The sequence below is a fragment of the Salmo salar genome, chromosome 12, assembly GCF_965601325.2.
Source record: "Salmo salar chromosome 12, fSalSal1, whole genome shotgun sequence".
NCBI lineage: Eukaryota > Metazoa > Chordata > Actinopteri > Salmoniformes > Salmonidae > Salmo > Salmo salar.
The window spans coordinates 5,935,001-5,958,266 of record NC_138302.1 but is presented as its reverse complement, the minus strand read 5'-3'; the positions used below and the strand labels follow the sequence as shown (position 1 = coordinate 5,958,266).

General features: G+C 44.4%; 1 protein-coding gene across 2 annotated transcripts in view; it reads right to left on the bottom strand.

Moving 5' to 3' along the window:
* The window catches only part of LOC106591899 (cytochrome P450 3A27), a 30,780-nt gene that overhangs the window by 4,289 nt on the left and 3,225 nt on the right, over positions 1–23,266 (bottom strand). The window contains exons 5-12 of one of the 2 annotated variants that reach the window (XM_082958492.1): positions 18,167–18,280; positions 11,782–11,870; positions 3,944–4,092; positions 3,728–3,855; positions 3,466–3,544; positions 3,185–3,345; positions 1,993–2,219; positions 1,154–1,316 (exon numbers count right to left, since the gene is read on the bottom strand). In XM_082958492.1, coding sequence (XP_082814618.1) covers positions 1,154–1,316; positions 1,993–2,219; positions 3,185–3,345; positions 3,466–3,544; positions 3,728–3,855; positions 3,944–4,092; positions 11,782–11,870; positions 18,167–18,280 — 1,110 coding nt within the window. The remainder of the gene's footprint in view (positions 1–1,153; positions 1,317–1,992; positions 2,220–3,184; positions 3,346–3,465; positions 3,545–3,727; positions 3,856–3,943; positions 4,093–11,781; positions 11,871–18,166; positions 18,281–23,266) is intronic. The other variant, XM_082958493.1, reaches the window with a different exon arrangement.

Here is a 23,266-nt window from a genome sequence, read left to right as displayed (position 1 = left end):
TGCTTACCATGTTAAAACAGGCGCTGACCATGCTAAAATAGGTGGTGACCATGTTAAACCAGATGGTGACCATGTTAAACCAGGTGGTGACCAAGCTAAAACAGGTGGTGACCATGCTAAATAAAACTGACCATGTTGAAACAGGTGGTGGCCATGTTAAAACAGGCGCTGACCATGCTAAAATAGGTGGTGACCATGTTAAACCAGATGGTGACCATGTTAAACCAGGTGGTGACCAAGCTAAAACAGGTGGTGACCATGCTAAATAAAACTGACCATGTTGAAACAGGTGGTGGCCATGTTAAAACAGGTGCTGACCATGTTAAAACAGGTGCTGACCATATTAAAACATATGGTCAAAAGTTAAAACAGATGGTGACCATGCTAAAACAGGTGGTGACCATGTTAAAACAGGTGGTGACCATGTTAAACCAGATGCTGACCATGTTAAACCAGATGCTGACCATGTTAGAACAGGTGGTGAACATGCTAAAACAGGTGGTGAACATGCTAAAACAGGTGGTGAACATGCTAAAACAGGTGCTGACCATGCTCAAACAGACACTGACCATGTTAAAACAGTCGCTGACCATGTTACAACAGGTGCTGCCCATGTTACAACAGGTGCTGACCATGTTACAACAGGTGCTGACCATGCTAAAATCAAATCAAATCATATCAAAGTTTACTTGTCATGTGCGCCGAATACAACAGGTGTAGGTAGACCTTACAGTGAAATGCTTACTTTAACCAACAGTGCAAAAATGGTATTATGTGAACAACAGTGAAGTAAAGAAATAAAAACAACAGTAAAAAGACAGTGAAAAATAACAGTAGCGAGGCTATAACAGTAGCGAGTCTACATACAGGCACCGGTTAGTCAGGCTGATTGAGGTAGTATGTACATGTAGATATGGTTAAAGTGACTATGCATATATGATGAACAGAGAGTAGCAGTAGCGTGAAAGAGGAGTTGGCGGGTGGTGGGTGGCAGGACACAATGCAGATAGCCCGGTTAGCCAATGTGCGGGGGCACTGGTTGATCAAAGCAATTGAGGTAGTATGTACATGAGGCGGCAAGTGCAGCCTCTATCTATGAATGCTACTGATGTTTGATGATGTCATATTCTGTCTGCTCAGGTGAGCATCTCACCTCGGTCTCGTCACAGACGGAGAAAGTGAAACTCTGGAGGATCTCGACCATGGCCAGTTTGATCATGATCAGGGCGAAACGCATCCCGATACAGTTCCTGGGCCCCGCCCCAAACGGCATGTACGTGTACGGATCAATAGACTCCTTGTTCTCCTTACTGAACCTGAACAGGGAGAGGGCAGACATATTACACATTGTATTGTAGTTGATTTGTGGTTGTGTTTCGGTCATTTTACACGTTGTATTATAGTTGATTTGTGGTTGTGGTTCAGACACATAACACATTGTATTGCAGTATTATAATGCACTGTAGTTTTGGTTAGCAAAATGAACTAATGCTCTTGTGTTTGTATTGTGGTTGTGTTATGGTTGAATTGTGGTTGTGTTATGGTTGAATTGTGGTTGTGTTATGGTTGAATTGTGGTTATGTTATGGTTGTATTGTGGTTGTGTTATGGTTGAATTGTGTTTGTATTGTGGTTGTGTTATGGTTGAATTGTGTTTGTATTGTGGTTGTGTTATGGTTGAATAGTGGTTGTGTTATGGTTGAATAGTGGTTGTATTGTGGTTGTGTTATGGTTGAATTTAGTTTGTATTGTGGTTGTGTTATGGTTGTGTTATGGTTGAATTGTGGTTGTATTGTGGTTGTGTTATGGTTGAATTGTGGTTGTATTGTGGTTGTGTTATGGTTGAATTGTGGTTGTATTGTGGTTGTGTTATGGTTGAATTGTGGTTGTATTGTGGTTGTGTTATGGTTGTATTGTGGTTGTGTTATGGTTGTACTGTGGTTGTATTAAGGTTGTGTTATGGTTGGATTGTGGTCACGGTGCGGTCCAGTACCTCTCTGGTTTGAACTCCTCAGGGTCTGACCAGATCTCTGGGTCTCGGTGGAGGGTCCACGTGGGAACCAGGACAACGCAGTCTTTGGGGATGACGATGCCGTTGATCTCCACCGTCTTCTTGGCGACCCTCTCCAGTCGTGGGGAGATGGGGTACAGTCTCAGAGACTCATTCAACACACAGTCCAAATAGTCCATCTGCATCAGAGCTTCGTACTGGATTGGAGCCTGCACCAGGGTTACATACAAATCAGTACCTCACCACATCTGGCACCAGGGTTACATACAAATCAGAACCTCACCACATCTGACACCGGGGTTACACACACATCAGTACCTCACCACATCTGACACCGGGGATACACACACATCAGTACCTCACCACATCTGACACCGGGGATACACACACATCAGTACCTCACCACATCTGTTGGGGAATACAGTATCTATCTCCTCCTGCAGTTTGGCCATGACATGGGGGTTACCTTGTTGGGGAACACAGTATCTACCTCCTCCTGCAGTTTGGTCATGGTGTGGGGGTTACCTTGTTGGGGAACACAGTATCTATCTCCTCCTGCAGTTTGGTCATGGTGTGGGGGTTACCTTGTTGGGGAATACAGTATCTATCTCCTCCTGCAGTTTGGTCATGGTGTGGGGGTTACCTTGTTGGGGAACACAGTATCTATCTCCTCCTGCAGTTTGGCCATGACATGGGGGTTACCTTGTTGGGGAACACAGTATCTATCTCCTCCTGCAGTTTGGTCATAGTGTGGGGGTTACCTTGTTGGGGAATACAGTATCTATCTCCTCCTGCAGTTTGGTCAGGGTGTGGGGGTTACCTTGTTGGGGAATACAGTATCTATCTCCTCCTGCAGTTTGGTCAGGGTGTGGGGGTTACCTTGTTGGGGAACACAGTATCTATCTCCTCCTGCAGTTTGGTCATGGTGTGGGGGTTACCTTGTTGGGGAACACAGTATCTATCTCCTCCTGCAGTTTGGCCATGACATGGGGGTTACCTTGTTGGGGAACACAGTATCTATCTCCTCCTGCAGTTTGGCCATGACATGGGGGTTACCTTGTTGGGGAATACAGTATCTATCTCCTCCTGCAGTTTGGTCAGGGTGTGGGGGTTACCTTGTTGGGGAACACAGTATCTATCTCCTCCTGCAGTTTGGTCAGGGTGTGGGGGTTACCTTGTTGGGGAATACAGTATCTATCTCCTCCTGCAGTTTGGCCATGACATGGGGGTTGGTTGCCAGGTTATAGGCCAGGAAACTCATAGTACTGCTGCTGGTCTCGTAGCCGGCGAAGATGAAGAGCATGGCCTGAGACAAGATCTCATGATCAGTCAGTCCTGGTGGGTGGGGGGGGCGAGAGAGAGAGAGAGAGAATAGTTTCCAGGTGTGTGTTTGTAACAGTAGTTTACAGGTGTGTGTTTGTAACAGTAGTTTACAGGTGTTTGTTCGGCAGGTACCTTTAGTCTGCTCCTCTCCTGTCTTTGTGTCGTTGCCTTTCTGAGAGTCGATCATCAGCTGTAAGAAATCCACCCGACTCTGGAAGCAGATAGACATGAGGTCAAATCCGTCCAATCACAACCAACACAAACAGATTTTAATGGATCTGGTCCAATCACAACCATCACAAACATATACTAGATCTCGTCCAATCACGACACAAACAGATTCTAAAAGGAAATATCAACATAACAATCAAATATAAATATAAAACATGTTTACAGTTGAGTTCCCAGTGTCACGTCCAGATTTGATCTTAGCCAGCGAGGCGTAAAAGAAGTCTGTCACCTCAGACGGGAAGAAAGAAAACTTCATCTTCTCCAAGATAGGACCTGTGAAGGGAAACAAAGCTGGAGAAGGAGAGTAACATTTTATAGAAAGGTTTACAACTTCATATGATTAAAAAGTACAAGTCTGCATGTGTGTGTGTGGTCTCACCGACTAAGAGGAACAGTGGGTTGAACAGGTCAAACTTGATCATTTTTTTGACATTGTAGACGAAGGGGTCTGAAGGGTTGTTCAGAGAGTCAATGTCCACACTGAAGGCTGTGCTGGTGACCACGTCCATACTGTAGGGCCCAAAGAACCTGCAACACAACCACAATTACACAACTACTGACCACAACCACGGACCACATCTACACAACTACTGACCACAACTACTGACCACAGCCACACGACTACTGACCACAACCACACCACTACTAACAACTACCACACAACTACTGATCACAACCACACAACTACTGACCACACAACTTCTGACTGCACAACTACTGACCACAACCACACAGCTACTGACCAAACAACTACTGACCACAACCACACAACTACTGACCACACCTACTGACCACAACCACACAACTACTGACCACACAACTACACAACTACTGACCACAACCACACAACTACTGACCACAACCACACAACTACTGACCACACTGCCTGCCTGGTACGGCAATTGCTCGGTCTCTGATTTGATTTGAACCACACAACTACTGACCACACAACTACTGTTAGCAATATGTTATTCTTCAATAACACAAACGTCAAAGCAAATCAGCGGGAGAGAAATAGGTTTATTCAGAGAGGACAAATCAAGATGTTATGCTGGGAGGCAGATATTCAGTCTCCCCCTGTCCTTAGCTTTCCCCCCCAGAACAAAGGACAAGATGCCACTTATAACCCCCCACCCTAGCCTGACCAATCAGAAGTCCTTGCAGGACAACTTGGCTAATGGCCAAATAACAAGTATCCCACTACAGACTCATTGTACAGACCAATGAAAATGTGGCCCACGTAGAACACGTTGCTCTGACTTCAGGAGTGACATTCCACAGATTTTAAACAGATGTTGAACTGAAACCCAACTCCTATTTACAATTCGCTATTGACCATTAGAACTCAAGTTTTTTTTCTCAAACTCTCGAACTCTGCATTGTGTATTTAGCTTCAATATAATCTTACAATACAACTACTGACCATACAACTACTGACCACACAGCCACTGACCACAACTACTGACCACAACCAAACATTTACTGCCCACACAACTACTGACCACAACCACCTGATCTCAACTGCCGACCACACAATTACTGACCACAAAGCTACTGACCACAAACACTGACCACAGCCACACAACTACTGACCACAACCAAACATTTACTGCCCACACAACTACTGACCACAAACACCTGATCTCAACTGCCGACCACAATTACTGACCACAAAGCTACTGACCACCCCGCTATTGACCACAACCACTGACCACAGCCACACAACTACTGACCACAACTACTGACCACAACCAAACAATTACTGCCCACACAACTACTGACAACAACCACCTGATCACAACTACCGACCACACAATTACTGACCACACAGCTACTGACCACACAGCTACTGACCACACAGCTACTGACCACACAGCTACTGACCACACAGCTACTGACCACAACTACTGACCACACAGCTACTGACCACAACCACACCACTACTGACCACAACTACTGACCACAACCACACAACTACCAACCACAACTACTGACCACACAACTACAGTAGCAAGAAAAAGTATGTGAACCCTTTGGAATTACCTGGATTTCTGCATAAATTAGTTTTAAAATTTGATCTGATCATAAAGGCACAGCACACCAACATAAAAATCTCTTCCCAACTGTAAAGTATGGTGGAGGGAGCATCATGGTTTAGGGCTGCTTTGCTGTCTCAGGGCCTGGACAACTTGCTGTCATCAACGGAAAAATAAATTCCCAAGGTAATCAAGACATTTTGCAGGAGAATGTAAGGCTATCTGTCTGCAAATTGAAGCTCAACAGAAGTTGGGTGATGCAACAAGACAACAACCCAAAACACAGAAGTAAATCAACAACAGAATGGCTTCAAGAGAAGAAAATATGCCTTCTGGAGTGGCCCAGTCAGTCAGAGTCCTGACCTCAAACCAATTTAAAATGCTGTGGCATGACCTCGAAAGCGGTTCACACTAGACATACTAAGAATATTGCTGAACTGAAACAGTTTTGTAAAGATGAATGGTCCGAAATTCCTCCTGACCGTTGTGCAGGTCTGATCCGCAACTACAGAAAACGTTTGGTTGAGGTTATTGCTGCCAAAGGAGGGTCAATCAGTTATTAAATCTAAGGGTTCACATACTTTTCCCACCCTGCACTGTGAATGTTTACACAGTGTGTTCAATAATGACACGAAAACGTATAATTGTTTGTGTGTTATTAGTTTAAGCACACTTTGTCTTGTTGTGACTTAGATGGAGATCAGATCAAATTTGACGACCATTTATGCAGAAATCCAGGTAATTCCAAAGGGTTCACATACTTTTTCTATGTACAGTGAGGGAAAAAAGTATTTGATCCCCTGCTGATTTTGTACATTTGCCCACTGACAAAGAAATGATCAGTCTATAATTTTAATGGTAGGTTTATTTGAACAGCGAGAGACAGAATAACAACAAAATAATTCAGAAAAACGCATGTTAAAAATGTTATGAATTGATTTGCATTTTAATGAGGGAAATAAGTATTTGACCCCCTCTCAATCAGAAAGATTTCCGGCTCCCAAATGTCTGTTATACAGGTAACGAGCTGAGATTATGAGCACACTCTTAAAGGGAGTGCTCCTAATCTCAGCTTGTTATCTGTATAAAAGACACCTGTCCACAGAAGCAATCAATCAGATTCCAAACTCTCCACCATGGCCAAGACCAAAGAGCTCTCCAAGGATGTCAGGGACAAGATTGTAGACCTACACAAGGCTGGAATGGGCTACAAGACCATCGCCAAGCAGCTTGGAGAGATGCGCAAATGGAAGAAACACAAAAGAACTGTCAATCTCCCTCAGCCGGGGGGCTCCATGCAAGATCTCACCTCGTAAGTTGCAATGATCATGACAACGGTGAGGAATCAGCCCAGAACTACACGGGAGGATCTTGTCAATGATCTCAAGGCAGCTGGAACCATAGTCATCAAGAAAACAATTGGTAACACACTACACCGTGAAGGACTGAAATCTGAAGGTTCGAGTTGCCAAACGTCAGCCTCGAAACCTTAATGACTTGGAGAAGATCTGCAAAGAGGAGTGGGACAAAATCCCTCCTGAGATGTGTGCAAACCTGGTGGCCAACTACAAGAAACGTCTGACCTCTGTGATTGACAACAAGGGTTTTGCCACCAAGTACTAAGTCATGTTTTGCAGAGGGGTCAAATACTTTTTTCCCTCATTAAAATGCAAATCAATTTATAAAATTTTTGACATGCGTTTTTCTGGATTTTTTTGTTGTTATTCTGTCTCTTACTGTTCAAAGAAACCTACCATTAAAATTATAGACTGATCATTTCTTTGTCAGTGGGCAAACGTACAAAATCAGCAGGGGATCAAATACTTTTTCTGTACCTACCACACAACTACTGACCACACAACTACCGACCACAATCACTGACCACAACTACTGACCCCACAACCACTGACTGCACAACCACTGACCGCACACCCACTGACCACACACCCACTGACCACACACCCACTGACCACACACCCACTGACCACACACCCACTGACCACAACTACTAACCACACAACTACTGACCACAACTACTGACCACACAACTATTGACCACAACCACACAATTACTCACACACAACCACTGACCACACAACCACACAACTAGTGACCACAGCTACTGACCACACAAGTATTGACCACACAAGTATTGACCACACAAGTATTGACCACACATGTACTGACCACACATGTACTGACCACACATGTACTGACCACACATGTACTGACCACACTAGAGGTCGACCGATTATGATTTTTTTCAACACCGATACCGATACTGATTATTGGAGGACCAAAAAAAGCTGATACCGATTAATTGGCCGATTTTTATATATTTGTATTAAATGAGAATTACAACAATACTGAATGAACAATGAACACTTTTATTTTAACTTAATACAATACATAAATAAATCTATTTAGTCTCAAATAAATAATGAAACATGTTCAATTTGGTTTAAATAAAGCAAAAACACAGTTGGAGAAGAAAGTAAAAATCCAATATGTGCCATGTAAAAAAGCTAACGTTTAGCCTCTATGGGCTAGGTGGGACGCTAGCGTGCCACCCGTGGTGCACTCCATCAACAGCAGGTGCATTTCAAGAGCGGCAAATTTGAATCCAAATAAATGTCAAAATTCAAATTTTTCAAACATACAACTATTTTACACCCTTTGAAAGATAAACATCTCCTTAATCTAACCACGTTTTACGATTTCAAAAAGGTTTTACGGCGAAAGCATAAATTTAGAGTATGTTAGGACAGTACATTTACAAGAGTTGTGTGTAATGTTTTGTCAATTCAAAGACAGGGTCACCAAAACCATAAAACCAGCTAAAATGATGCACTAACCTTTTACAATCTCCATCAGATGACACTCCTAGGACATTATGTTAGACAATGCATGCATTTTTAGTTCTATCAAGTTCATATTTATATCCAAAAACAGCGTTTTACTATGGCATTGATGTTGAGGAAATCGTTTCCCTCCAATAACCGGCAGTCAAGTCAGCGTCACAAATTAAATAATTAAAATTAGAAAACATTGGTAAAATATTATATTGTCATTTAAAGAATTATAGATTTACATCTCTTGAACGCAATCAACTTGCCAGATTTAAAAATAACCTTACTGGGAAATCACACTTTGCAATAATCTAAGCACTGCGCCCAGAAAAATACGCGTTGCGATACAGACTAGACGTCATGTTGGGGAGATCTAAAATCGAAAATACTATGTAAATAATCCATTACCTTTGATTCTCTTCATCAGATGTCACTTCCAGGTATCACAGGTCCATAACGAATGTAGTTTTGTTCAAAAAAGCTCATCATTTATGTCCAAAAATCTCCGTCGAGTTAGCACATGATCTAAGCCAGCCGGACTTCTCGTCATGAACGAGGGGAAAAAATATATTTCCGTTCGTTCAAACATGTCAAACGTTGTATAGCATAAATCATTAGGGCCTTTTTTAACCAGAACATGAATAATATTCAAGGTGGACGAATGCATACTCTTTTATAACGTATTGGAACGAGGGTACCCAACATGAACTCGCGCGCCAGGTGTCTAATGGGCCATCATCGTTCCATGGCTCTTGTTCGGTCAGATCTCCCTCCAGAAGACTCAAAACACTTTGTAAAGGCTGGTGACATCTAGTGGAAGCAATAGGAAGTGCCAAAATATTCCTCAGCCCCTGTGTTTTTCAATGGGATAGGTTTAAAGGTAATACAACACATCAGGTATCCACTTCCTGTCAGAAAATGTCTCAGGGTTTTGCCTGCCAAATGAGTTCTGTTATACTCACAGACACCATTCAAACAGTTTTAGAAAATTTAGGGTGTTTTCTATCCATATGTAATAAGTATATGCATATTCTAGTTACTGGGTAGGAGTGGTAACCAGATTAAATCGGGTATGTTTTTTTATCCAGCCGTGTCAATACTGCCCCCTAGCCCTAACAGTTCCTTGCTCAGAACATGAGAACATATGAAAGCTGGTGGTTCCTTTTAACATGAGTCTTCAATATTCCCAGGTAAGATGTTTTAGGTTGTAGTTATTATATGACTATTTCTCTCTATACTATTTGTATTTCATAGACCTTTGACTATTGGATGTTCTTATAAGCACTTTAGTATTGCCAGCCTAATCTCGGGAGTTGACAGGCTTGAAGTCATAAACAGCACTGTGCATCCCAGCATTGCTAAGAGCTGCTGTTTGAATGAATGCTTACGAGCCTGCTGCTGCCTACCACCGCTCAGTCAGACTGCTCTATCAAATATCAAATCATATACTTAATCATAATATAATAAACACACAGAAATACGAGCCTTTGGTCATTAATATGGTCAAATCTGGAACCTCTCATTTCGAAAACAAAACGTTTATTCTTTCAGTGAAATACGGAAACGTTCCGTATTGTATGGAACGGGTGGAAACCCTAAGTCTAAATATTACTGTTACATTGCACAACCTTCAATCTTATGTCATAGTTATTTAATATTCTTGCAAATTAATTACGGACTTTGTTCTTAATAAATGGCCTTTCAACAGTTCGCAACGAGCCCGGTGGCCCAAACTGCTGCATATACCCTGACTCTGATTGCACTGAACGCAAGAGAAGTGACACAATTTCCCTAGTTAATATTGCCTGCTAACATGATTTTTTTTTAACTACATATGCAGGTTTAAATAAATATACTTGTGTATTGATTTTAAGAAAGGCACTGATGCTTATGGTTAGGTACGTTATTGCAACGATTGTGCTTTTTTTTCGCGAAAGCGCATTTGTTAAATCATCAAGTTGAAGTAGGCTGTGACTCGATGATAAATTAACAGGCACCACATTGATTATATGCAATGCAGAACAAGCTAGTTAACCTAGTAATATCATCAACCATGTGTAGTTAACTAGTGATTATGTGAAGATTGATTGTTTTTTATAAGTTAAGTTTAATGCTAGCTAGCAACTTACCTTGGCTCCTTGCAGCCACAAGGTCCTTTTGATGCTGCACTCGCGTAACAGGTGGTCAGCCTGTCTCCTCGTGGATTGCAATGTAATCGGCCATAATCTGCTTCCAAGAAGGCCGATCACCGATTGTTATGAAATCTTGAAATCGGCCTTAATTAATCGGCCATGTAATCGGTCGACCTCTAGACCACACAACTACTGACAAAGACTACTGACCAGGTGGCAGCTTCATTAAATAGTACCCGCAAAACACCAGTCTCAATGTCAACAGTGAAGAGGCGACTCCGGGATTCTGGCCTTCTAGGCAGAGTTCCCCTGTCCAGTGTCTGTGTTCTTTGCCCATTTTAGTCTTTTCTTTTATTGGCCAGTCTGAGATATGTTTTTTTCTTTGAAACTCTGCCTAGAAGGCCAGCATCCCGGAGTTGCCTCTTCACTGTTGACGTTGAGACTGTTGTTTTGCAGGTACTATTTAATGAAGCTGCCAGTTGAGGACTTGTGAGGCGTCTGTTTCTCAAACTAGACACTCTAATGTACTTGTCCTCTTGCTCAGTTGTGCACCGGGGCCTCCCACTCCTCTTTCTATTCTGGTTAGAGCCAGTTTGCGCTGTTCTGTGAAGGGAGTAGTACACAGCATTGTACGAGATCTTCAGTTTCTTGGCAATTTCTCGCATGGAATAGCCTTCATTTCTCAGAACAAGAATAGACTGACGAGTTTCAGAAGAAAGTTCTTTGTTTCTGGGCATTTTGAGCCTGCAATTGAACCCACAAATGCTGATGCTCCAGATACTCAACTAGTCTAAAGAAGGACAGTTTTATTGCTTCTTTAATCAGAACAACAGTTTTCAGCTGTGCTAACATAATTGCAAAAGCGTTTTCTAAGGATCAATTAGCCATTTAAAATGATAATCTTGGATTAGCTAACACAGCGTGCCATTGGAACACAGGAGTGATAGTTGCTGATAATGCGCCTCTGTACGCCTCTGTAGATATTCCATAAAAAATACACTTTGACGTTATTTAAATGATAAAAAATAGCTTTTCTTTAAAAAACAAGGACATTTCTAAGTGACCCCAAACTTTTGAACGGTAGTATATATGATATATATATATATTTATATGTTTTAATATATATATGTATGTATGTGTATTACAATTAAGACTCAGGGGTGTAAGGTGAAAAGTCAGAGGTTAGAGGTCAGGACTCACTCCTTCACTTCGATGGCCTGGTCTTTATCTGCTTGCTTCTTCATTCCGTTCAGCAGGTTAGCTGAGTGCTGCTTCATGATACCAAACATCTATGTATATATATATATAGAGAGAGAGACAGAGACAGAGAGAAAGACAGAGAGAGAGACAGAGAGAGAGGTTAGCAGAGTGCTGTTCCATGATTAGGGTTGAATGGCCATAACTCGGTTACCGAGATTTACCGCACAAAACCATTCCCTTTTCCTGGGATAAATAACTAAGAGACACCAGTAAATTATGCTCCTTAGCTCTTGGATTCCCATTCAGGAAAAGCTAGACTAGAATAGCTTGCTGGACATTGTTGTTGTTGTTGCATTTCCTATACAAATAGACTAATCGAAGAGGGATGCAAGCTCTTGTTTGCTGAATGTTAAATAGAGCAGCCAATAGAAATCGGTAGTTTGAAAGAAGAGCGAACGCACAATGGTGGTAAGCTGTAGCAGTTATTTATTCAGACCCATAACCATTCACATGGCGGTAAACTATAGCAGTTATTTATTCAGACCCATAACCATAAAATCTTTGCGAAGAGAAGTGAAATCCATCTGCATCTAATTCTAGTCCTATATATGAATGAAGAAGATAGGGGTCCTGGGTGGTGCAGCGGTCAAAAGCACTGCACCGCCTGGTGTTCGATCCCAGGCTATGTCACAACCGACCGTGACCGTGAACCCCATAGGATGGCACACAATTGGCCCAGCGCCATCCGGGACCTTGGCTTATCCTGCTCTAGTGACTCTAGGTGACAGGGCTGGTCACCTGCAAGCTGACTCCGGTTGTCAGTCGAACGGTGTTTCACATTAGTGTTGCTGACATCCGGTGAAACAGGAAGTAGGTGGTCAGGCGGGTCATGTTTCAGAGGACGCATGACTCCACCTTTGAATACTTATGTTAATATGGTATCTGTTTTTGATTTTTAATAAATTTGCAAACATTTCTTAAAAACGGTTTTCGCTTTGTCATTATGGGGTATTGTGTGTAGGTAGAGGATTTTTAAAAATGTAATACATTTTAGAATAATGCTTTAATGTAACAATATGTGGAAAAAGTCAATGGGTCTGAATACTTTCTGAATGCATGTATATATTGTTTCTAGTCAAGGCTCATCCTATTTAGCTATTGCTGTATATATACTATTCTATCCATGTATTCCACAGATATGCTATAAATTCTATCCACATACTGTCCATAATGTCTATACATCACATCACATATATACATATATATAGAGTTGAAGTCGGATGCACCTTATCCAAATACATTTAAACTCAGTTTTTCAAAATTCCTGACATTTAATCCGAGTAAAAATTCCCTGTTTTACGTCAGTTAGAATCACAACTTTATTTTAAGAATATGAAATGTGTCACGTCCTGACCAGCAGAGGGAGTAGTTGTTTAGTGTTTTGGTCAGGACGTGGCAGAGGGATGTTTGTTTTGTATGGTGGGGGTTTTGTGTGTGTTGTAGAGGGGTGTTTGATTTATGTGTTCCTGGGTTTTGGGTGTATGTTCTAGGTTAGTATGTTCTAGGTTGTATTTCTGCATTCTGTCTAGTTTAGGTTTTCTATGGTTACGTTTGGGGGCTGGACTCTCAATTGGAGGCAGGTGTTTCTCGTTACCTCTGATTGAGAGTCCTATATATGGGTAATTGTTTGGTGTAGTGTTTGTGGGAGATTGTTTCTTGTTTTGCGTGTGTGAGCGTTACAAGACTGTTTTGTTGATCGTTCGGTCTTCGTTTTGTTATTTTGGTGTTTTCTTGGTTCAAATAAATATCAAGATGAGCATCCACATTCCTGCTGCGTTTTGGTCCTCCATTCCAGACGACAACCGTGACTAAATGTCAGAATAATAGTAGAGAGAATGGTTTATTTCAGCTTGTATTTCTTTCATCGCATTCCCAGTGGGTCAGAAGTTTACATACGCTCAATTAGTATTTGGTAGCATTGCCTTTAAATTGTTTAACTTGGGTCAAACGTTCCGGGTAGTCTTCCACAAGCTTCCCACAATAAGTTGGGTGAATTTTGGCCCATTCCTCCTGACAGAGCGGGTGTAACTGAGTCAGGTTTGTAGGCCTCCTTGCTCGCACACGCTTTTTCAGTTCTGCCCACACATTTTCTATAGGATTGAGGTCAGGGCTTTGTGATGGCCACTCCAATACCTTGACTTTGTTGTTCTTAAGCCATTTTGCCACAACTTTGGAAGTATGCTTGGGGTCATTGTCCATTTGGAAGACCCATTTGTGGGTCAAGATTTAACTTCCTGACTGATGTCTTGAGATGTTGCTTCAATATATCCACGTCATTTTCCTCCCTCATGATGCCATCTATTTTGTGAAGTGCACCAGTCCCTCCTGCAGCAAAGCACCCCCACAACATGATGCTGCCACCCTCGTGCTTCACAGTTGGGATGGGCCTTCCCTGTAGCTCAGTTGGTAGATCATGGTGTTTGCAACGCCAGGGTTGTGGGTTTGATTCCCACGGGGGGCCAGCACAGAAGAAAAAAAAATGAATGAAATGTATGCATTTGTAACGCCCTGGCCATAGAGAGGGGTTTTTTGTTCTTTATTTTGGTTAGGCCAGGGTGTTACATTGGGTGGGCATTCTATGTTCCTTTTTCTATGTTTTGGTATTTCTTTGTTTTGGGCCATGTGTGTGGCTCCCAATCAGGCACAGCTGAAGCTCGTTGCTGCTGATTGGGAGTCACACATAAGGAGCATGTTTTTCCTTTGGGTTTTGTGGGTAATTGTTTCTGTTTAGAGTATTTTCCTAACAGGACTGTTTGCTGTCGTTTTTGTTCATTTTGTAGTGTTCTCTTGCTTTTTTGAATTAAAATTCTAATGATGAACACATCCTCTGCTGCACCTTGGTTCCCTCTTACAGACAGCCGTTACAGAATTACCCACCGAAAACGGACCAAGCAGCAGAGGAAGGAGAGGCACCAGGAGAAGGACTCATGGACTTTGGAGAAGATGGAGAGGATCGTTCAGGATTCCTGGAGATGGGAGGAATTACTGGACGAAGGTGAACCATGGGCTCAAGCTGGGGAGTATCGCCGCCCGCAGTGGGAGATCGAGGCGGCGAGAGCTGAGATGCGCTGGTACGAGGCAAGGGAGCGCAACGGACACGGGAGGCAGCCCCCCAAAAAAATTTTGGGGGGGCACACGGGGAGATTGGCGGAGTCAGGTGGTAGACCTAAGCCAACTCCCCGTGCTTACCGGAAGCAGCGTGGTACTGGTAAGACACCGTGTTATGCTGTGGATCGCACGGTGTCCCCAGTGCGCATTCAAAGCCCGGTGCGCTACATACCAGCCCCCCGCAAGTGCCATGCGAGTGCAGGCATCGAGCCAGGGCGGATGGTGCCAGCTCAGCGCGTCTGGTCTCCAGTGCGCCTCCTCGGTCCAGGTTATCCTGCGCCGGCGTTGCGCACTGTGTCTCCAGAGCGCTGGGAGGGTCCAGTTCGCCCAATGCCTGCTCTCCGCCCGTGCCGGGCCAAAGTCGGCATTCAGCCTGGAGTATGGATAAAGAGTGTCCGTACCAGAACTCCAGTGCTCCCCCACAGCCCGGTTTATCCTGTGCCTCCTCCTCGGACCAGGCCTCCAGTGGGTCTCCCCATCCTGGTCCATCCTGTGCCACCTCCCAGGACCAGGCCTCCAGTGGGTCTCCCCATCCTGGTCCGTCCTGTGCCACCTCCCAGGACTAGGCCTCCAGTGGGTCTCACCTGTCCAGAGCTGCCCGCCAGTCAACAGTCGTCAGAGCTGCCCGCCAGTCAACAGTCGTCAGAGCTGCCCGCCAGTCAACAGTCGTCAGAGCTGCCCGCCAGTCAACAGTCGTCAGAGCTGCCCGCCAGTCAACAGTCGTCAGAGCTGCCCGCCAGTCAACAGTCGCCAGAGAGGTCAGACTGCGCTGAACTGCCGGAGTGGCCAGACTGCGCTGAACTGCCGGAGTGGCCAGACTGCGCTGAACTACCGGAGTGGCCAGACTGCGCTGAACTGCCGGAGTGGCCAGACTGCGCTGAACTGCCGGAGTGGCCAGACTGCCCTGAACTGCCGGAGTGGCCAGACTGCCCTGAACTGCCGGAGTGGCCAGACTGCCCTGAACTGCCAGAGTGGCCAGACTGCCCTGAACTGCCAGAGTGGCCAGACTGCCCTGAACTGCCAGAGTGGCCAGACTGCCCTGAACTGCCAGAGTGGCCAGACTGCCCTGAACTGCCAGAGTGGCCAGGGACGCCCGCCAGCCCGGTGAGTCCTGTGCCTACGCCTAGGGCCAGGCCTCTGTCATGTCTCCCCAGCCTGGTGAGTCCTGTGCCTGTGCCCAGGGCCAGGCATCCATCATGTCTCCGCAGCCTGGTGAATCCTGGGTCAGTGCCGTCGGCGCAGCCAGGGTCGCCTGCCAGCCGGGCGCAGCCAGGGTCGCCCGCCAGCCGGGCGCAGCCAGGGTCGCCCACCAGCCGGGCGCAACCATCGCCGCCCGCCAGCCGGGCGCAACCAGGGTCGCCCGCCAGTCGGGCGCAACCATCGCCGCCCGCCAGTCAGGCGCAACCAGGGTCGCCCGCAAGCCGGGCGCAACCATCGCCGGTCGCCAGCCGGGCGCAACCAGGGTCGCCCGCCAACTGGGCGCAGCCATCGCCGCCAGCCGGGCGCAGTCAGCGTCGCCCACCAGACCTTCGGCGCGGCCAGGTGCGCCACAGAAGAGGGCGACGTCAAGGGTGGAGCAGAGGCCACGTCCCGCACCTGAGCCGCCACCGTAAGAAGGCCCACCCGGACCCTCCCCTTCAGAGTCAGGTTTTGCGGCCGGAGTCCGCACCTTTGGGAGGGGTACTGTAACGCCCTGGCCATAGAGAGGGGTTTTTTGTTCTTTATTTTGGTTAGGCCAGGGTGTTACATTGGGTGGGCGTTCTATGTTCCTTTTTCTATGTTTTGGTATTTCTTTGTTTTGGGCCATGTGTGTGGCTCCCAATCAGGCACAGCTGAAGCTCGTTGCTGCTGATTGGGAGTCACACATAAGGAGCATGTTTTTCCTTTGGGTTTTGTGGGTAATTGTTTCTGTTTAGAGTATTTTCCTAACAGGACTGTAAATGTAATGTTCTTCGGCATGCAAGCCTACCACTTTTTCCTCCAAACATAACAATGGTCATTATGGCCAAACAGTTCTATTTTTGTTTCATCAGACCAGAGGACATTTCTCCAAAAAGTACAATCTTTGTCGCCATGTGCAGTTGCAAACCGTAGTCTGGCTTTTTTTATGGGGGTTTTTGAGCAGTGGCTTCTTCCTTGCTGAGCGGCCTTTTAGGTTATGTCGATATAGGACTCGTTTTACTGTGGATATAGATACTTTTGTACCTGTTTCCTCCAGCATCTTCACAAGGTCCTTTGCTGTTGTTCTGGGATTGATTTGCACTTTTCGCACCAAAGAACGTACTTCTCTAGGAGACAGAACGCGTCGCCTTCCTGAGCAGTATGACGGCTGCGTGGTCCCATGGTGCTTATACTTGCGTACTATTGTTTGTACAGATGAACGTGGCACCTTCAGGCGATTGGAAATTGCTCCCAAGGATGAACCAGACTTGTGGAGGTCTACAATAATATTTCTGAGGTCTTGGCTGATTTCTTTTGATTTTCCCATGATGTCAACCAAAGAGGCTCTGAGTTTGAAGGTAGGCCTTGAAATACATCCACAGGTACACCTCCATTTGACTCAAATTATATCAATTAGCCTATCAGAAGCTTCTAAAGCCATGACATCCTTTTCTGGAATTTTCCAAGCTGTTTAAAGGCACAGTCAACTTAGTTTATGTAAACTTCTGACCCACTGGAATTGTGATACTGTGAATTATAAGTGAAATCTGTCTGTAAACAATTGTTGGAAAAATTACTTGTGTCATGCACAAAGTAAATGTCCTAACCGACTTGCCAAAACTATAGTTTGTTAACAAGAAATTTGTGGAGTGGTTGAAAAACTAGTTTAATGGACTCCAACCTAAGTGTATGTAAACCTCCGACTTCAACTGTAATTTCATACTCCAGACTTCTCCATTGCTCATCCTAATATTTCTATATTTCTTAATTTTACATTTAGACTTCTGTGTATTGTTGTGTATTGTTAGATATTACTGCACTGTTGGAGCTAGGAACACAAGCATTTCACTACACCCGCAATAACATCTGCTTAATATCTGTTTACGACTAATACAATTTGATTTGATTTAGTAAAGAGTTTCTAACAAGATATAATGAATTAGTAAATAGTTTATAACAAGCTATAATTAGTTAGTAAATAGTTTATAACAAGTTATAAAGCATTTATAAGAAGTTGATAAAACATAGAAAGGGAGAGATGGAGGGATGGTTCTACCTCTTTTAGTCGTCCAGAGGTAAAGGAAGGTGAGAGGACACTGCGAATCCGTCTCCATGTATCGTCCTCGGCGACGGACAGCGCATCAAACATCTCACCGTTCAGATGGAAGTCCTAAAACATGGAGGACAGTTGTATTAATGATCAAACAGCTCATCATTCAGACAGAAGTTCTAAAACATGGAGGACAGTTGTATTAATGATCAAACAGCTCACCATTCAGACAGAATTCTAAAACATGGAGGACAGTTGTATTAATTATCAAACAGCTCACCATTCAGACGGAAGTCCTAAAACATGGAGGACAGTTGTATTAATGATCAAACAGCTCACCATTCAGACAGAATTCTAAAACATGGAGGACAGTTGTATTAATGATCAAACAGCTCACCATTCAGACAGAAGTTCTAAAACATGGAGGACAGTTGTAACAATGATATGATTTAATATTGATCATAGTATTTACATAATATTCACACTACTTTAAAACCTGTTATGGCTTGATCCCGTTAGCGGGATCGATATGATGACAGCCAGTGAAAGTGCAGGGCAGCAAATTCAAAACAAAATCTCATAATTAAAATTCCTCAAACATACAAGTATTATTCACCATTAAGGCTTTACTTCTTGTTAATCCAGCCACAGTGTCTGATTTCAAAAAGGCTTTACAGCTAAAAAAAAACGATATGATTATGTTAGGTCAGTGCCAACACACACAAAAACACAGCCATTTTCCAGACAAAGAGAGGAGTCACAAAAAGCAGAAATAGAGGGAAGATTAATCACTAACCTTTGATGATATTTATCAGATGACACTCATAGGACTTCATGTTACACAATACATGTATGTTTTGTTCGATAAAGTTCATATTTATATCCAAAAATCTCAGTTTACATTGGCGCGTTATGTTCAGTAATGTTTTGCCTCCAAAACATCCAGTGATTTTGCAGAGAGCCACATCAATTTACAGAAATACTTATCATAAATGTTAATGAAAATACAAGTGTTATACATGGAACTTTAGATCAACTTCTCCTTAACCTCTTTCATCTAGACGTTCCGCTAGCGGAACACCTGCTCCAATATCCAATGATAGGCGTGGCGCGAATTACAAATTCCTCAAAAATACAAAAACTTCTATTTTTCAAACATATGACTATTTCACAGCATTTTAAAGACAAAACTCTCCTTTATCTAACCACACTGTCCGATTTCAAAAAGGCTTTACAGCGAAAGCAAAACATTAGATTATGTCAGCAGAGTACCAAGCCAGAAATAATCAGACACCCATTTTTCAAGCTAGCATATAATGTCACAAAAACCCAGAAGACAGCTAAATGCAGCACTAACCTTTGATGATCTTCATCAGATGACACCTAGGACATTATGTTATACAATACATGCATGTTTTGTTCAATCAAGTTCATATTTATATAAAAAAACAGCTTTTTACATTAGCATGTGACGTTCAGAACTAGCATACCCCCCGCAAACTTCCGGGGAATTTGCTAACAATTTACTAAATTACTCACGATAAACGTTCACAAAAAGCATAACAATTATTTTAAGAATTATAGATACAGAACTCCTCTATGCACTCGATATGTCCGATTTTAAAATAGCTTTTTGGTGAAAGCACATTTTGCAATATTCTAAGTACATAGCCCAGCCATCACGGGCTAGCTATTTAGACACCCGGCAAGTTTAGCACTCACCAATATCAGATTTACTATTATAAAAGTTTGATTACCTTTTGTTGTCTTCGTCAGAATGCACTCCCAGGACTGCTACTTCAATAACAAATGTTGGTTTGGTCCAAAATAATCCATCGTTATATCCGAATAGCGGCGTTTTGTTCGTGCGTCCCAGACACTATCCGAAATGGTAAATCAGGGTCGCGCGCATGGCGCAATTCGTGACAAAAAAAATCTAAATATTCCATTACCGTACTTCGAAGCATGTCAACCGCTGTTTAAAATCCATTTTTATGCCATTTTTCTCGTAAAAAAGCAATAATATTCAGACCGGGAATGTCCATTTAGCTAAACAGAGGAAAGAAAACAAAGCTTTCGGTCGACGCGGGCACGAGCCTGAGTCTCACAGTACTGTAACCAGCCACTACCCAAACGCGCTACTTTTTTTCAGCCAGAGCCTGCAAAGCCACGATTCAGCATTTTGCCGCCTTCTGAGAGCCTATGGCAGCCGTAGGAAGTGTCACAGGACAGCTAAGATCCTCACTCTTCAATAAACAGAGACAAGAAGAATGACACCTTGTCAGACAGGCCACTTCCTGCATGAAATCTTCTCAGGTTTTTGCCTGCCATATGAGTTCTGTTATACTCACAGACACCATTCAAACAGTTTTAGAAACTTTAGGGTGTTTTCTATCCAAAGCCAATAATTATATGCATATTCTAGTTACTGGGCAGGAGTAGTAACCAGATTAAATCGGGTACGTTTTTTATCCAGCCGTGAAAATACTGCCCCCTAGCCATAACAGGTTAATGCAACCGCTGTGTCAGATTTCAGAAAAGCTTTACCTAAAAAGCAATAATCTGAGTACGGCGCTCAGACACAAAAACATGCATACAATATATCCGCCATGTTGGAGTCAACAATAGTCAGAAATAGCATTATAAATATTGTCACGAAATTCGTCGTGGTGTTGAAGGGAAGACCAAAATGCAGCAGGTATATGGATACTCATTCTTTTAATTCACAAAAAAGAGTAAAGCATCCACAGAAAAAACTAAACAATAAACAGTACTCACGACTAACAACAGTGTGGCAGTGCTCACAAACAATTCCCCACAAACACACAGACAAACACACCCAACTAATATAGGACTTCCAATCAAAGGCAACACCACACAGCTACCTTCAATTGGAAGTCCACCCCAATTAACTCTACATAGAAACACCCAACCTAGCCAGAACATAGAAAACACAACTTCTTCTGCCACGCCCTGACCAAAACTTATACACCTACTCCACCTGCTGGTCAGGACGTGACATTACCCCCCCTAAAGGTGCAGAACCCGAATGCACCTTCAAAAGAAAAACCACAGAACACCCAAAACAACCCGAAAAAATCCCCCTAACTACAGGGAGCGAAGGGAGGGTGGCTGCCGTCAACGACGGCATTGTGCTACACCCCCCCTCCCCAACCCACCTATGTTGGATGTGGCTCAGGTGCGGGACGTGGACCCCGCTCCATCCTCGTCGTTGCCCACTTCGGTAGCGCCCCTGGCTGCTCCGGAAGACTAGTAGGCGCACCTGACTTCGCCCGACTGGCGGGCGACTCTTGCCGTGACCGGCTGGCAGGTGTCTCTGACTGTGGCCAGCTGGCGGGCCACTCTGGCTGATCCTGGCCGGCGGGCCACTCTGGCATCTCCGGGCAGTCGGGCCACTCTGGCATCTCCGGGCAGTCGGGCCACTCTGGCATCTCCGGGCAGTCGGGCCACTCTGGCATCTCCGGGCATTCGGGGCAGCACTGGCGACTCCTGACTGACGGGCAGGACTGGCGACTTCTGACTGACGGGCAGCACTGGCGACTCCTGACTGACGGGCAGCACTGGCGACTCCTGACTGACGGGCAGCACTGGCGACTCTTGACTGACGGGCAGCACTGGCGACTCTTGACTGACGGGCAGCACTGGCGACTCTTGACTGACGGGCAGCACTGGCGACTCTTGACTGACGGGCAGCACTGGCGACTCTTGACTGACGGGCAGCACTGGCGACTCTTGACTGACGGGCAGCACTGGCGACTCTTGACTGACGGGCAGCACTGGCGACTCTTGACTGACGGGCAGCACTGGCGACTCTTGACTGACGGGCAGCACTGGCGACTCTTGACTGACGGGCAGCTCTGGCGCATCTTGACTGACGGGCAGCTCTGGTGACTCCTGACTGACGGGGCTGGACTGACGCACTAGAAGCCTTGTGCGTGGGGCTGGTACTGGACGTGCCAGCCTGGAGACATGCACATTCGGGCTAGTGCGGGGAGCTGGCCTGGGGCTCCATTCTTGCCCCGCAAAACTGCCCTTGTGCCCCCCCAAAATGTTTTATTGGGGCTGCCTCTCGAGTTTCCTAAACTCCTCCATAGCCCTGGAAACGCTCAACCTTATTTCTGTCCATGTCCATCCTTCCTCCTCGTCCATATACTGAGCGTGCCGCTCCTCTCTCCGCTGCTTGGTCTTGGTTTGGTGGGGAATTCTGTCACGAAATTCGTCGTGGTGTTGAAGGGAAGACCAAAATGCAGCGGGTATATGGATACTCATTCTTTTAATTCACAAAAAAGAGTAAAGCATCCACAGAAAAAACAAAACAATAAACAGTACTCACGACTAACAACAGTGTGGCAGGCTCAACAAGCAGTGCTCACAAACAATTCCCCACAAACACACAGACAAACACACCCAACTAATATAGGACTTCCAATCAAAGGCAACACCACACAGCTGCCTTCAATTGGAAGTCCACCCCAAATAACTCTACATAGAAACACCCAACCTAGACAGAACATAGAAAACACAACTTCTTCTGCCACGCCCTGACCAAAACTTATACACCTACTCCACCTGCTGGTCAGGACGTGACAAATATTCACTTACCTTTGATGATCTTCATCAGAATGCACTCCCAGGAATCCCAGGTCCACAATAAATGTTGGTTTTGTTCGATAAATTCCATCCTTTATGTCCAAGTACCTCCTTTTTGTTCGCGCCTTCAGTTCACAAATCCAAATTCAGGACGCGCATGTCAGATGAAAACTAAAAAATTTCCATTACAGTTCGTTGAAACATGTCAAACGATGTATAGAATCAATCTTTAGGATGTTTTTATCGTAAATCCGCAATAAAGTTTCAACCGGAGAAATCCTTTGTCTTCAGAAATGCAATGGAACTGAGGTACCTCTCACGTGAGTGCGCATGCCTGAGGCTCATGCCCTGCTGGCAGTGTTCTGACTCCAGTAGCTCTTATTCTTCATCGCTTTACAGTAGAAGCCTCAAACAAGGTTCTAAAGACTGTTGACATCTAGTGGAAGCCTTAGGAAGTGCAACATGACCCCACAGACACTGTAGTTTGAATAGGGA